At 50.1% G+C, this 15,402-nt stretch overlaps 1 protein-coding gene across 4 annotated transcripts in view; it reads right to left on the bottom strand.

Annotated features, from left to right (window-relative positions):
• Window positions 1-15,402, bottom strand: part of cyfip1 (cytoplasmic FMR1 interacting protein 1) — a 31,564-nt gene that overhangs the window by 7,122 nt on the left and 9,040 nt on the right. For all 4 annotated transcript variants that reach the window (XM_034531619.1, XM_034531622.1, XM_034531620.1 and 1 more), the window contains exons 2-23: window positions 14,338-14,455; window positions 13,946-14,035; window positions 13,733-13,810; window positions 13,360-13,461; window positions 13,079-13,260; window positions 11,473-11,569; window positions 11,247-11,375; window positions 11,071-11,175; window positions 10,132-10,223; window positions 9,059-9,176; window positions 8,822-8,944; window positions 8,607-8,732; window positions 8,369-8,535; window positions 5,301-5,448; window positions 4,550-4,703; window positions 3,677-3,833; window positions 2,335-2,431; window positions 2,161-2,237; window positions 1,810-1,918; window positions 1,583-1,702; window positions 1,294-1,493; window positions 1,134-1,221 (exon numbers count right to left, since the gene is read on the bottom strand). In XM_034531619.1, the coding sequence (XP_034387510.1) occupies window positions 1,134-1,221; window positions 1,294-1,493; window positions 1,583-1,702; window positions 1,810-1,918; window positions 2,161-2,237; window positions 2,335-2,431; window positions 3,677-3,833; window positions 4,550-4,703; window positions 5,301-5,448; window positions 8,369-8,535; window positions 8,607-8,732; window positions 8,822-8,944; window positions 9,059-9,176; window positions 10,132-10,223; window positions 11,071-11,175; window positions 11,247-11,375; window positions 11,473-11,569; window positions 13,079-13,260; window positions 13,360-13,461; window positions 13,733-13,810; window positions 13,946-14,035; window positions 14,338-14,454 (2,676 nt within the window). In that variant the 5' untranslated portion in view covers window position 14,455. The remainder of the gene's footprint in view (window positions 1-1,133; window positions 1,222-1,293; window positions 1,494-1,582; window positions 1,703-1,809; window positions 1,919-2,160; window positions 2,238-2,334; window positions 2,432-3,676; window positions 3,834-4,549; window positions 4,704-5,300; window positions 5,449-8,368; window positions 8,536-8,606; window positions 8,733-8,821; window positions 8,945-9,058; window positions 9,177-10,131; window positions 10,224-11,070; window positions 11,176-11,246; window positions 11,376-11,472; window positions 11,570-13,078; window positions 13,261-13,359; window positions 13,462-13,732; window positions 13,811-13,945; window positions 14,036-14,337; window positions 14,456-15,402) is intronic.

Here is a 15,402-nt window from a genome sequence, read left to right as displayed (position 1 = left end):
CGATAGTATCGTACTGATCGGGGTGTAATGATCGTAACATACGATAGTATCGTACTGATCGTATCTTTCTGTCTCTCTCAGACCGTAACGACTGAGGAGCAGCAGTGCATCATGGGAGTCGCGGTCTACAACGTGTCCGCCACCTCGGCCCGGGTGAGCTGGCCGGCGTCCCCCGGCTGCCTGGACACCTTCTACAGCGTCATGTACGACCCCAACTGGAACAGCCTGCTGATGGGCTACGAGCGCAAGAGCTTCCTGCACGAGGAGCGCATCCCCGTCAGCCAGACCAGCATGCACCTGGCCCACCTGCTGCCCCAGACCGCCTACTTCCTGTGCGTGACGTGCCAAGCGGCCAATCCGGTGCGAGACCAGTGCCAGGTGTTCAGCACGCCGAGCGACAGCAGCGAAGGCCACGACCGGGCGGGCTGGGAGCTCGCCGCGGGGGCGTGGCTGACCTGCTGCGTCCTGCTGCTGGTCATCGCCTGCACCCTGCTGTGGGGGTGCCGGCGCACCGCGGGCTCCGCCCCCGGCGGCTGCCGCTTCGCCACCCGCTCCGCCCGCCGAGGCGCCCCGAGGCGCGCCAGCGAGGACGGCGCCAAGCACGGCGCGCGACCCCCCCACCTCGCCGCCGGCCACGTGACTACCCAGGACCACGAGCTGAGGACGCTGGCGTGACCGGCTGGATGAGGTCATCGCAGCTTTGTTCCGCTTCTCTTATTTAAGCCCTGAAGGCGTCGAGCTCATATTAGACTAATAATAATAATACGTTGGGTGAATTTAGATAAACATGTTTGAAGATGATTACTTCTCACATCTTAAAGTTCCACATTTGAGAACATTTTTTTGCAGCCAATTCACGTTGTTTAGTTTTCCTCTTTGTGTTCCTGAGAAACATTTAAAACTTTATTATATTATTTTGTTCCTCTCATGAAAGACGGGTTTCTTCCGTTGACCTTGTTTTAATATATTAACATTCCGTTCCATCGTGATGTATTTTTAGTAACGTCCTCGGGGTTCAGAACCAAACACAAAGTCGTGTGTCCGATATGATCCATCGTTCTGCGTATTGAAGATTTAAACCGACTTCCTCCAGTCTCCTACGTAAAGACGTGTCTGTGGGTGGGCGTCCTGACCTTTGACCCGTACAGGTACTGGGGCTGGGCGTTGGGCGGCTTGTCCCTCTGGAACTCCTGAGAGAACGGCAGCACGGTGCGCACAAACCTGGAACCACAAGAGACCGCGTCAGCACCGAGTCCACCTCCGCCACCTGAGCCCAGGAGGGAGGCGACGCACCTGTTGGTGGAGCCGTTGTAGCAGTAGTTGGGCAGGAAGTCGTAGTTCAGCTCCCAGAAGACGTGCAGCGTGATGCGCCCGTACGGCGCCGACACGTTGTGGTTGGCCTCGCGGAACATGGCGTCCATGCTGTCCAGGGTCAGGAACTTACTGAGCAGCTTGTGCGTCATGCGGTTGATGTCCAGGAGCCCTTCCAGTTCCTTTGGACACACACACACACACACACACACGTTAACACACACGTCAACACCACAACAGACACGTCCTTGATGCCGGCGAGGAGACGCACCATGATGGAGGTGAGGTCCTCGCTCTCGAAGCGGTTGATGGCGAGCTCCAGAGACTTGTAGAGCGCGGCGGACACCCTCTGCGTGATGAGTCGGTTCAGGTCGATGGAGCGGCCTAGAAGCTGGAGGTCCACAACGCGGCGGTCAGTGAGGCGCAGTGGGCGGGGCTAAGTGGGTGGGGCTGAGTGGGCGGGGCTGAGTGGGCGGGGCTGAGTGGGCGAGCACCTACCTGGACGTGGCGCTGCTTCAGCAGCGTCTCGTAGCGGTTGGAGGCCGGCCACGGGATGTTGGCCCCCTGGTTCTTACAGTCGGCTCTCAGGCGCTTGTCCAGCAGGAGGCTGAAGGGTCACAGACACAGTTACGTCTCTGGGACTCCTTCACAATAAAAGTCATGCTTTTAATGTGAAGCTGCAGCAGGAAGTGTTGCAGTAGCAGTAAAGAATGTCAATTTAATCGTTCTTAAAATGACTTTTATTGAGACAATAAATGTGTTGATCTGCGTTTTTTTACCATAATGCACATAATAATAATAATAATAATAATAATAATAATAATAATGATGATGAAACATGTGACCGACCTTCCAGCTAGGATCTTGTAGTAGGCGAATATCTGATCCGCCAGCTTGTAGACGAACTGGTCGAAGCACAAGTTCACCTGAAACAGGAAGTTTCAATCTTAATAGATTCTGATGTCTTTAATGGACAAAAGGCCATAAACCATCTCCTATATTATCGATGATATTATCGATTACCTCGGCCTCGATCTCGTCGTACAGGAACTGCTTCTTGAACTTGGTGAGCGCGTAGTGAGCGCTGTCGTTGTAGAGGTCCAGAGGGTACAGCACGTACCTGCAGCACAGGACGGTTATCCAGACGCTTATTATCACAACGCTCCGTTAATACGCGTTATTACACATTTATTGGGGTTAAAACAGAGATGGATGGTTTTTAGCTTGAGGAACGTTTCAATGTGGATAATAAATGATCATAAATGATTACGAAATGTTAGTTAAGGAACCGTAGACGAGTTTGTAGAGGAGTGATTTGAACAATAACCTGTTAATAATAATACGTTTAATACACACGTATATTAAAAAATGAAATTACTGCAGAGCTTATTAATTATTATTAATTCTGACTGTTGAATGGTTGAATTGCAGAACAATAGACGAATTACAGAATTATGATTCATGCCGGTCGGGTGCTTAATGGATTAAAACCTGCATCGCTATTATCAACATAATCCTGAGAAGAGATTTAAAACATTTACGGTTAATCCCTTTTTCTTTTTAGGATTGTGGTTTTTTTGGAAAATGCAAAATGAGAAGAAACAAAACACGATTAATGTCACGAAGCCAGAAGACTCCTCTGGTTGTATAGAAGTCTATGCTTCATGTGTTAAAGCTGCATTCTCTCTCCTGACCACCAGGGGGCGACTCCTCTGGTTGTATAGAAGTCTGTGCTTCATGTGTTAAAGCTGCATTCTCTCTCCTGACCACCAGGGGGCGACTCCTCTGGCTGTATAGAAGTCTATGCTTCATGTGTTAAAGCTGCATTCTCTCTACTGACCACCAGGGGGCGACTCCTCTGGCTGTATAGAAGTCTATGCTTCATGTGTTAAAGCTGCATTCTCTCTCCTGACCACCAGGGGGCGACTCCTCTGGCTGTATAGAAGTCTATGCTTCATGTGTTGAAGCTGCATTCTCTCTCCTGACCACCAGGGGGCGACTCCTCTGGTTGTATAGAAGTCTATGCTTCATGTGTTAAAGCTGCATTCTCTCTCCTGACCACCAGGGGGCGACTCCTCTGGTTGTATAGAAGTCTATGCTTCATGCGTTAAAGCTGCATTCTCTCTCCTGACCACCAGGGGGCGACTCCTCTGGTTGTATAGAAGTGAGTTTATGTCTCAATCTTAACGTGGTTATTTTGAGCCTAACTACGATGTTTTGTGTCGCAACATCGTCTCGAAAAAGAAGTAAAAAAGTCGTCCAATCGTCTCACACGAAAACCAGTGGATTGCGTTTTGTGACTTTTTCACGAACTGCTCTTCTTAAAAAGGTGAGAAACGTCTCCAGAACAGAACCGAGTCCTCACTCCATCATGGACGCCTCCTTGGTCTCCAGGATGTGGTCTGTGAGGATCCAGGGCATCGACATCTCGATGGGGAACTGGATCCTTCGGCCCATCGTGAGCTCCAGGAAGAACTCCCTGAACCAGAGCTGGGAGAGATCACAGCACTGCTGCAGGGTCTCTGCAGAGGAAGAGGAGAGTACTCATGTTCACTGAGCGGAGCCTGAACGCACCATGAGAACGTTATCATTTACCTTCAGCCAGTACTCATGTTCACTGAGCGGAGCCTGAACGCATCATGAGAACGTTATCATTTACCTTCAGCCAGTACTCATGTTCACTGAGCGGAGCCTGAACGCATCATGAGAACGTTATCATTCACCTTCAGCCAGTACTCATGTTCACTGAGCAGAGCCTGAACGCATCATTTACCTTCAGCCAGTACTCATGTTCACTGAACAGAGCCTGAACGCATCATGAGAACGTTATCATTTACCTTCAGGCAGTACTCATGTTGACTGAGCAGAGCCTGAACGCATCATGAGAACGTTATCATTTACCTTCAGCCAGTACTCGTGTTCACTGAGCAGAGCCTGAACGCATCACCATGTAACTGATGTGAACCTCTCCTGGTTCTCCGTTAGCAGTGCTGCTAACGTTACTAGCTAACGTCCTATTGGTCTAAACACTGATTGGTTGTTTACAAAGTCACATGATCAGAGAAACATGATGATGTCATCACGTGATCTACTGGATACTGGAGGATGAACGTTACTCTGGTGAACGTGACTTTCTGGTCATATTCTCTTGTTAAATTCTCCCTGGCTGATGATTTAAGGCTCCTTTTGAAGCTTCAGGTGAGTAACAGAACTCAGACGTCAATAAGCTCCTCCTCACCACTGAAGTTCAGCAGGTGTGTGTAGAAGAAGGACTCTCGGTGAAACCTCTCGATGTCCAGGATGGTCGGCCCGTCCAGCCCGCTGCGCAGAGTCTTCTTTGAGCCGCTCTTGTCTGCGATGAGAGACTCCAGCATGGTCCTCACCATGTAGAGCTGCAGACAGACAGGCAGGCAGACAGGCAGACAGACAGACAGTTGACCTCGACCCGTTCTCACGACCACACAAACACGTCGTCCTGCACCTGGGACACAGATTAGTTCTCTGGACGCAGCTCTAATCGGATCATTTCATCCGACATGATTATCAGAATTAAACTTTCTGTCCTTGAACGCATCATGTGTGACGAATGAAGTTTAAAATTGTGATATATTTTATAAAGAATTACATTATTCTACACGGCCGGTTTAGAAAAAATTAAATAGTTGCTCAAACCTAAATACTGTACACAAATATATATAATTATACTAACTTTGTCATGATTGATTCACCAGTAAACATGTAAACAGTTTACACTGTAAACAAACAAGTTGGATATATAGATTCCATTGTTTTCAAATAAATGTTTAAAGAACATCAACGTGCCTCTTTTTTTTTCTCTTTGTAATTCCTGTGATTATAACTGTGTTATAACCACAGACGGTTCATAAGAAGTGGTTATAACACGGTTACGTCTCACTGGTCAAAAGGCAGGTTCTGGTTCTCTCCTGATTGTTCCGTTTCCAGAGAGCAGAACGTTCTTGAGAACCGACCTGTGTGCTGGAGGGGCCGACGGCCCGGCGAGGAACCGTGATGTCGAAGCCGCCTTTGGGGTCCTTCTCTCCACGCAGCGCCGGGTCGTTGTGCGGCTCGCGGCCGGCCTCCCAGTCGCACACCGTCTTCCTGATGGCCTGCAGGACGCTGAGGACAGACGGTACGGTCAGTTAAAAAGACAACACGGTGTCAAGGAAACACCATTTAGTCAAACGCCAACGACTTTGGTGAAGTTCTGTTGGCTGAGACGAAGCAGAGAGAGGACAGAAGGACAGAAGAGAGAGGACAGAAGAGAGAGGACAGAAGAGAGAGGACAGAAGGACAGAAGAGAGAGGACAGAAGAGAGGACAGAAGAGAGAGGACAGAAGGACAGAAGAGAGAGGACAGAAGGACAGAAGAGAGAAGGACAGAAGGACAGAAGACAGAAGGACAGAAGAGAGAGGACAGAAGGACAGAAGGACAGAGGACAGAAGGACAGAAGACAGAAGGACAGAGGACAGAAGAGAGAGGACAGAAGGACAGAGGACAGAAGAGAGAGGACAGAAGGACAGAAGAGAGAGGGACAGAAGAGAGAGGACAGAAGAGAGGACAGAAGAGAGAGGACAGAAGGACAGAAGAGAGAAGGACAGAAGGACAGAGGACAGAAGGACAGAAGGACAGAGGACAGAAGAGAGAGGACAGAAGGACAGAAGAGAGAGGACAGAGGACAGAAGAGAGAGGACAGAAGGACAGAGGACAGAAGAGAGAAGGACAGAAGGACAGAAGACAGAAGGACAGAAGAGAGAGGACAGAAGGACAGAGGACAGAAGGACAGAAGGACAGAGGACAGAAGAGAGAGGACAGAAGGACAGAAGAGAGAGGACAGAAGGACAGAAGGACAGAAGAGAGAGGACAGAAGGACAGAAGAGAGAGGACAGAAGGACAGGAGAGAGAGGACAGAAGAGAGAGGACAGAAGAGAAAGGAAAGAAGAGAGAGGACAGAAGAGAAAGGAAAGAAGACAGAAGGACAGAGGACAGAAGAGAGAGGACAGAAGGACAGAAGAGAGAAGGACAGAAGGACAGAGGACAGAAGACAGAAGAGAGAAGGACAGAAGGACAGGAGAGAGAGGACAGAGGAGAGAGGACAGAAGGACAGAAGGGAAAGGAAAGAAGAGAGAGGACAGAAGGACAGAGGACAGAAGAGAAAGGAAAGAAGAGAGAGGACAGAAGAGAGAGGACAAAAGGACAGAGGACAGAAGAGAGAGGACAGAAGAGAAAGGAAAGAAGAGAGAGGACAGAAGGACAGAAGAGAGAGGACAGAAGGACAGAGGACAGAAGGACAGAGGACAGAAGAGAGAAGGACAGAAGGACAGAGGACAGAAGGACAGGAGAGAAAGGAAAGAAGAGAGAGGACAGAAGAGAAAGGAAAGAAGAGAGAGGACAGAAGGACAGAGGACAGAAGAGAAAGGAAAGAAGAGAGAGGACAGAAGAGAGAGGACAAAAGGACAGAGGACAGAAGAGAGAGGACAGAAGAGAAAGGAAAGAAGAGAGAGGACAGAGGACAGAAGAGAGAGGACAGAGGACAGAAGAGAGAGGACAGAAGAGAAAGGAAAGAAGAGAGAGGACAGAAGAGAAAGGAAAGAAGAGAGAGGACAGAAGGACAGAGGACAGAAGAGAGAAGGACAGAGGACAGAAGAGAGAAGGACAGAGGACAGAAGAGAGAGGACAGAAGGACAGAGGAGAAAGGAAAGAAGAGAGAGGACAGAAGGACAGAAGAGAGAGGACAGAAGGACAGAGGACAGAAGAGAGAGGACAGAAGGACAGAGGGACAGAAGAGAGAGGACAGAGGGACAGAAGAGAGAGGACAGAGGGACAGAAGAGAGAGGACAGAGGACAGAAGAGAGAGGACAGAAGGACAGAGGACAGAAGAGAGAAGGACAGAAGGACAGAGGACAGAAGGACAGAAGAGAGAGGACAGAAGGACAGAGGACAGAAGAGAGAGGACAGAAGGACAGAGGACAGAAGAGAGAGGACAGAGGACAGAAGAGAGAAGGACAGAGGACAGAAGGACAGAGGACAGAAGAGAGAGAGGACAGAAGGACAGAGGACAGAAGAGAAAGGAAAGAAGAGAGAGGACAGAAGAGAGAGGACAAAAGGACAGAGGACAGAAGAGAGAGGACAGAAGAGAAAGGAAAGAAGAGAGAGGACAGAGGACAGAAGAGAGAGGACAGAGGACAGAAGAGAGAGGACAGAAGAGAAAGGAAAGAAGAGAGAGGACAGAAGAGAAAGGAAAGAAGAGAGAGGACAGAAGGACAGAGGACAGAAGAGAGAAGGACAGAGGACAGAAGAGAGAAGGACAGAGGACAGAAGAGAGAGGACAGAAGGACAGAGGACAGAAGAGAGAGGACAGAAGGACAGAGGACAGAAGAGAGAGGACAGAAGGACAGAGGGACAGAAGAGAGAGGACAGAGGGACAGAAGAGAGAGGACAGAGGACAGAAGAGAGAGGACAGAAGGACAGAGGACAGAAGAGAGAAGGACAGAAGGACAGAGGACAGAAGGACAGAGGACAGAAGGACAGAAGAGAGAGGACAGAAGGACAGAGGACAGAAGAGAGAGGACAGAAGGACAGAGGACAGAAGAGAGAGGACAGAGGACAGAAGAGAGAAGGACAGAGGACAGAAGGACAGAGGACAGAAGAGAGAGGACAGAAGAGAGAAGGACAGAGGACAGAAGAGAGAAGGACAGAAGGACAGAAGAGAGAGGACAGAGGACAGAAGAGAGAAGGACAGAGGACAGAAGGACAGAGGACAGAAGAGAGAGGACAGAAGAGAGAAGGACAGAGGACAGAGGGACAGAGGAAAGAAGAGAGAGGACAGAAGGACAGAAGAGAGAAGGACAGAGGACAGAAGGACAGAGGACAGAGGGACAGAGGAAAGAAGAGAGAGGACAGAAGGACAGAAGAGAGAAGGACAGAGGACAGAAGGACAGAGGACAGAAGAGAGAGGCATCTACAACTGCACCACTAGCTGTCCCCAAGTCGTCCACACTGTCCCTTTAAGAGGCGGAGCGGCGGGCGGGTGAAGCACCTCTGGATGACGTTCTTCTTCTTCTTGATGGCCTGTCTCAGCGGGTCGCGCAGGGTCACCTGAGCGAAGTCCTGCAGGGCGGAGTAGATGGTGTGCCGGACGGCGTGGTTGAACACGCTCTCCATGCGGCCCATGAGCACCTGCAGCCCCTTAATCATCGCCATCACCTGCAAGCGGAGCCACGTTTAACCGACTACACGCGAGGACGCCGACGGGCGGAGAAGGTGCCGTCACTGACCTCCACCAGAGCAAACTTCTCCTCGCAGGTGTAGTTGTATCTGGTGGCTCTCTCGTACTCCTCGGCGTTGTCGGGGCACTCCTTGTTGGAGTATTTGTCTGTCGGGTGGACCAGTTTCCAGGAGTACTGGGGGAGAAGAGGACCAGATGGGACCGGCGTCAGACATCAAACCACCGGGTACGTTTAGAATCGATCGACTCGCTGCTCTTCCTCACCACTTCCATGACGTGAGCGCTCCACTGGGACAGCAGCTGGATGCCCTGCAGGGCCAAGTCGAACAGCTTCCTGTACTCGGAGTCCGTCTTCTGGGCCTCCTGGCGCCCCGAGCCGGTGACCACCTGCAGCCACGGGGGAGACACGCCTTCAAATCACTCGGTACGCAAACACAACAACAACACAGCAACACAACAACAACAACACAGGTGCACTGAGAGGTTCTTTAGGGTTCCGACCTCACTGTTGCTGTAGCGAGCCAACTCCGAGATGAAGCGCATGTGGTCGTCACGGATCTGAAGCATCTGCTCACAGATGTTGTACTGAGGGCTGCTGGATATGGACGTACAGGTCCACCTGGAGGAGGAGGAGGAGGAGGAGGAAGGAGGAGGAGGAGAGAGGAGAGAGGAAGGAGGAGGAGGAGGAGAGGAGAGACGAGGAAGGAGGAGGAGGAGAGGAGAGACGAGGAAGGAGGAGAGGAGAGAGGAGGAAGGAGGAGGAGAGAGGAGAGACGAGGAGGAGAAGGAGAGACGAGGAGGGAGGAGGAGAAGAGACGAGGAAGGAGGAGGAGGAGGAGGAGAAGAGACGAGGAAGGAGGAGGAGGAGGAGGAGGAGGAGAAGAAGAGACGAGGAAGGAGGAGGAGGAGAGAGGAGAGACGAGGAAGGAGGAGGAGGAGAGAGGAGAGACGAGGAAGGAGGAGGAGGAGGAGAGACGAGGAAGGAGGAGGAGAGGAGGAGGGACGAGGAGGAGGAGGAGAGAGGAGAAGGAGAGACGAGGAAGGAGGAGGAGGAGGAGGAGAAGAAGAGACGAGGAAGGAGGAGGAGGAGAGACGAGGAAGGAGGAGGAGGACAGAGGAGAGACGAGGAAGGAGGAGGAGGAGAGAGGAGAGACGAGGAAGGAGGAGGAGGAGGAGAGAGGAGAGAGGAGGAAGGAGGAGGAGGAGGAGGAGGAGACGAGGGAGGAGGAGGAGGAGAGAGGAGAGACGAGGAAGGAGGAGGAGGACAGAGGAGAGACGAGGAAGGAGGAGGAGGAGAGAGGAGAGACGAGGAAGGAGGAGGAGGAGGAGGAGGAGAGAGGAGACGAGGGAGGAGGAGGAGGAGGAGACGAGGGAGGAGGAGGAGACGAGGGAGGAGGAGGAGATCCTGTCATTCAGGTTCCAGCAGTTAAACAAAAGACAATGACTAAATTCAATAAAGTAGAATATTGATGTTCTAAGATGACATGTGACCACACAAGTGTCTGATGAACCCCCCCCCCCCCCCCCTCCATATTCTCTGAGGTTAAACCAAAGGTGTGTGTTTCCCGTCTCACCTGGATTTGTTCTCCTCAAAGTGAGCGCTGGTCTTGATGTAGCGAGACAGCTCGATCTGCATGTCCCCGAACAGAGGAACCACCTGCAGCTGCTGTGAGCCGCGAGACGAGACACAGGTACCTGCATTACGCCGAGCAGGTCACATGCTTTCTGAGGCTACCTGTCTGTGTGCTAGCCTGTTATAGTTAGCTTAGCTTATTAACTGGAGGGTAGATAGGTAGGTGGCTACCTGTCTGTGTGTGTCAGCCTGTTATAGTTAGCTTAGCTTATTAACTAGAGGGTAGATAGGTAGGTGGCTACCTGTCTATGTGTTAGCCTGTTATAGTTAGCTTAGCTTATTAACTAGAGGGTAGATAGGTAGGTGGCTACCTGTCTATGTGTTAGCCTGTTATAGTTAGCTTAGCTTATTAACTGGAGGGTAGATAGGTAGGTGGCTACCTGTCTATGTGTTAGCCTGTTATAGTTAGCTTAGCTTATTAACTGGAGGGTAGATAGGTAGGTGGCTACCTGTCTGTGTGTGTTAGCCTGTTATAGTTAGCTTAGCTTAGCTTATTAACTGGAGGGTAGATGGGTAGGTGGCTACCTGTCTATGTGTTAGCCTGTTATAGTTAGCTTAGCTTATTAACTGGAGGGTAGATAGGTAGGTGGCTACCTGTCTGTGTGTGTCAGCCTGTTATAGTTAGCTTAGCTTAGCTTATTAACTGGAGGGTAGATAGGTAGGTGGCTACCTGTCTGTGTTAGCCTGTTATAGTTAGCTTAGCTTATTAACAAATCAAAATATTCATTAATTAAGTCAATTAGATGAGCGGTTCACAAGATATTTGACAGACAGACTGATTCTTAGCTTTGTAGTAGATCCACAACATCATGTCAATAAAAAGCAAATAAAAAATGGTTCATGGCTAATTGGTGAATTAATAGAACTTCGTCTTCCAAACCTTGAAAAACTTGTCGATCTTGGTCAAGTTGACCCTCTTCTTGGCATCCAGCTTGTAGACGTTGCTGCTGTTTCCGTCCATGAGGTACAAGCCAAACCCCATCACCTAGGAGGTTTATATACGTATAAATATATAAATAACACACAGGATGTGTACTACGGCTCGTAGCCACCTACTTTGAGCAGCATGTGCTTCTCGTTGGGGGTGAGGTACATCTTGTTCTCGTAGTACTCCACACACAGGTTGACGATGTCGGCCAGCAGCTCCTCGTAGCCATTGATCACCTCCAGCTGCTGCTGCAGAGACTGGGAGGAGATTCAACATTTCATTAGAATGATGCATTTGTGCATCAGCTGAGGACGTCGCCCATCAAGCTGCATGAACAAAGACCGTCTCACCGACCTGAGTGATCTTGTTGTGGTTGGCCAGGAACATGGACAAGTTCTGAGACTCCTGGATGGATGAAGGCTCAGACATCTTCCTGAGGAACTGAGCAGCTCTGAGAAGAAAGACATTCAAAGCTTCAAATGTAGAACAGAGAAATGATTTCAATGTTGGATCAATGAGCTCCTACGGAAGCCCTGAGAGGCCAATGAGAGAGAAGGTAGTCGGGTGGAGTCTGGTCTCTGGTCTATGACTCAAGAGCAGAACAATAATGTTTGAGGTACTTTCTGTGGAAACTGGTGTTTGTTGTTGCAATACTAGGTGTGTCCACAAGAGGGTGCAGTGCACCACTACAACTTCTCCATGAACTCTCAACACAACATATAATGATAATAATATTATTAATAATGTCAAGTTATGTAAATTGGGATAAAACAAATGCTTTTGTTGACACTTCACCTGCCAAAACATTTTTTTCCCCTCCAGTTGTTTTACAGATGATTTTATCTTTTGTCTATTAATTAGTTTTTAGCTGCTTTAGAAACAGGAAGTGTTGAACATCTCCATGTGAGTCAATATGTAACCTTTATTTCTTTACAACATGTAATCCTTGTTTCTCTACAGGGTTTATTTAAAAGGTAATAAAGTAGTCTTTAAGTCATCGTGGTTCAGTCTTCCAGTAGTTCCAGCATACTTTTAATTAATTAACAAATACAGGCTTGAAAAAGTTGTTGATAATAATAATCCTACTTCTTTGTTTACTCCCCAAAGTGATGGGAGCTTTAGTTCATCTACCTGGAACCCTGATGCTGCCCTCTAGTGTCTGCTGTGTGTAAGGGCGCATGGGGTTAGGGCGCATGGGGTTAGGGCGCATGGGGGTTAGGGGGCATGGGGTTAGAGCGCATGGGGTAGAGTGCATGGGGTAGAGCGCATGGGGTTAGAGCGCATGGGGTTAACATTGGGGTTAGGGCGCATGGGGGTAAGGGCGCATGGGGTTAGGGCGCATGGGGTTAGGGCGCATGGGGGTTAGAGCGCATGGGGGTTAGAGCGCATGGGGGTAGAGCGCATGGGGTTAGGCGCATGGGGTTAGGGGCATGGGGTTAGGGGCATGGGGTTAGGGGCATGGGGTAGAGCGCATGGGGTTAGAGCGCATGGGGTTAGTGCGCATGGGGTAGAGCGCATGGGGGTAGAGCGCATGGGGGTAGAGCGCATGGGGTTAGGGGGCATGGAATTAGGGTGCATGGTGTTAGAGCGCATGGGGTTAACATTGGGGTTAGGGCGCATGGGGTTAGGGCGCATGTGGTTAGGGCGCATGGGGTTAGGGCGCATGGGGGTTAGAGCGCATGGGGGTTAGGGCGCATGGGGGTTAGGGCGCATGGGGTTAGGGCGCATGGGGTTAGGGCGCATGGGGTTAGGGCGCATGGGGTAAGGGCGCATGGGGTTAGGGCGCATGGGGTTAGGGCGCATGGGGTTAGGGTGCATGGGGTTAGGGCGCATGGGGTTAGGGCGCATGGGGTTAGGGCGCATGGGGTTAGGGTGCATGGGGTTAGGGTGCATGGGGTAAGGGCGCATGGGGTTAGGGTGCATGGGGTAAGGGTGCATGGGGTTAGAGTGCCCCGAGTACCGTTTGTAGGCTGAGTGGTCGTTCTTCACGCTGCACTTCATGTTCTTCAGCTCGTCCAGCACGGCGAACATGTTGATGAACTTCCCGAGGGTCAGCAGGTACGCCTCGGACACGAAGTCCTTCCTGCGCTCCGTGTGGCAGAGACGCCGAACTTCTGCGCAGAAACGGTCGATCGCCATTCGCTGGGGGGAGAGAGAGGGGGGCGGGGCATGGGGGGAAGGGGGCGGGTTAGGTTTCTGTGACTCGCCAATAAAAGACAGTTTGAGCTGAATGTCAATCACCTGGAAGTACATGAAGTTCATCAGCTTGGTGACTTCTGGCTCCAGGACCTCCACCGTCTTCTCATAGATCTCCACTCTGTTGGGCTGCTCGTTGCATTTCACCTAAGGACGATAGGAAGGACGTTAGGAAGGAAGGAAGGAAGGAAAGAAGGAAGGTTAGGAAGGGAAGAAGGAAGGAAAGAAGAAAGGAAGGAAGGAAAGAAGGTTAGGAAGGGAAGAAGGAAGGGATGAAGGTAGGAAGGAAAGAAGGAAGGGAAGAAGGGAAGAAGGAAGGAAGGTTAGGAAGGAAGGAAGGTTAGAAAGGAAGGAAGGAAGGAAGGAAGGTTAGGAAGGAAGGAAGGAAGTACCGTTACTGTGGTGTCACAAAGCTCACCTGTGGTATCGCTCGTGAGCAGCTCCTCCAGGTGTACAGCATGATGGCGTATTCCTGCCCCTCCTCCAACATCACATTCTAGTTCAACAAAGAAAAAACAGTGAACACACACACACACACACACCAGAGTACCAATTAGACACAAAGCCCCAGTATTCCCAGCAGAACCGTGACCCCGTTCTGCTGGCCCAGAGAACCCAGAGAACCCTGTACCATGCTGGAGTGGACCGTGGCCTGCTCGATGTATCTGGCGATGCCGGTGACGAACGCATTTCGGTCCTCAAAGTTGGTGTTGAAGTTGGGCTGCGGGAAGATGGGAGGGTTACAACAGTGGTGCTTTATTTATTTATATATATATATATATATATATATATATATATATATATATATATATATATATATATATATATACACACACATACAAGAAATATTGATTGATAAAAGTTAAAAACGGTTGCTGTATTTGACTAATGGGGCATGATTCAAACATTATTGATCTCCAATGGAGACGGTCTTTGTGGTTCATCTTTTGACTTATTGATCACCACGGAAACGATCCAAAAATAAGCGTCTGAGCGATGAAACCAGACTCCGAACCGACTGACCTGGAACATGACGGATGAGGGGAGGGGCTCGATGCAGGGCTGCTGGTCCGGGAGCGGCAGCTCCTCCAGCAGGTCCACGTTGGAGAGGGCATCTTCTAAGGTCACCGTGGACGCCATGCTGGAGAGGACGAGAAGAACCAGGTTTCAACACATGAAGCATAGACTTCTATACAACCAGAGGAGTCGCCCCCTGGTGGTCAGGAGAGAGAATGCAGCTTTAACACATGAAGCATAGACTTCTATACAACCAGAGGAGTCGCCCCCTGGTGGTCAGGAGAGAGAATGTAGCTTTAACACATGAAGCATAGACTTCTATACAACCAGAGGAGTCGCCTCCTGGTGGTCAGTAGAGAGAATGCAGCTTTAACATGAAGCATAGACTTCTATACAACCAGAGGAGTCGCCCCCTGGTGGTCAGGAGAGAGAATGCAGCTTTAACACATGAAGCATAGACTTCTATACAACCAGAGGAGTCGCCCCCTGGTGGTCAGGAGAGAGAATGTAGCTTTAACACATGAAGCATAGACTTCTATACAACCAGAGGAGTCGCCTCCTGGTGGTCAGTAGAGAGAATGCAGCTTTAACATGAAGCATAGACTTCTATACAACCAGAGGAGTCGCCCCCTGGTGGTCAGGAGAGAGAATGCAGCTTTAACACATGAAGCATAGACTTCTATACAACCAGAGGAGTCGCCCCCTGGTGGTCAGTAGAGAGAATGCAGCTTTAACATGAAGCATAGACTTCTATACAACCAGAGGAGTCGCCCCCTGGTGGTCAGGAGAGAGAATGCAGCTTTAACACATGAAGCATAGACTTCTATACAACCAGAGGAGTCGCCCCCTGGTGGTCAGTAGAGAGAATGCAGCTTTAACATGAAGCATAGACTTCTATACAACCAGAGGAGTCGCCCCCTGGTGGTCAGGAGAGAGAATGCAGCTTTAACACGAGAAGCATAGACTTCTATACAACCAGAGGAGTCGCCCCCTGGTGGTCAGGAGAGAGAATGCAGCTTTAACACATGAAGCATAGACTTCTATACAACCAGAGGAGTCGCCCCCTGGTGG

Source organism: Cyclopterus lumpus, chromosome 4 (assembly GCF_009769545.1).
Source record: "Cyclopterus lumpus isolate fCycLum1 chromosome 4, fCycLum1.pri, whole genome shotgun sequence".
Lineage (NCBI taxonomy): Eukaryota > Metazoa > Chordata > Actinopteri > Perciformes > Cyclopteridae > Cyclopterus > Cyclopterus lumpus.
This window is presented reverse-complemented; position numbering and strand designations above follow the sequence as displayed.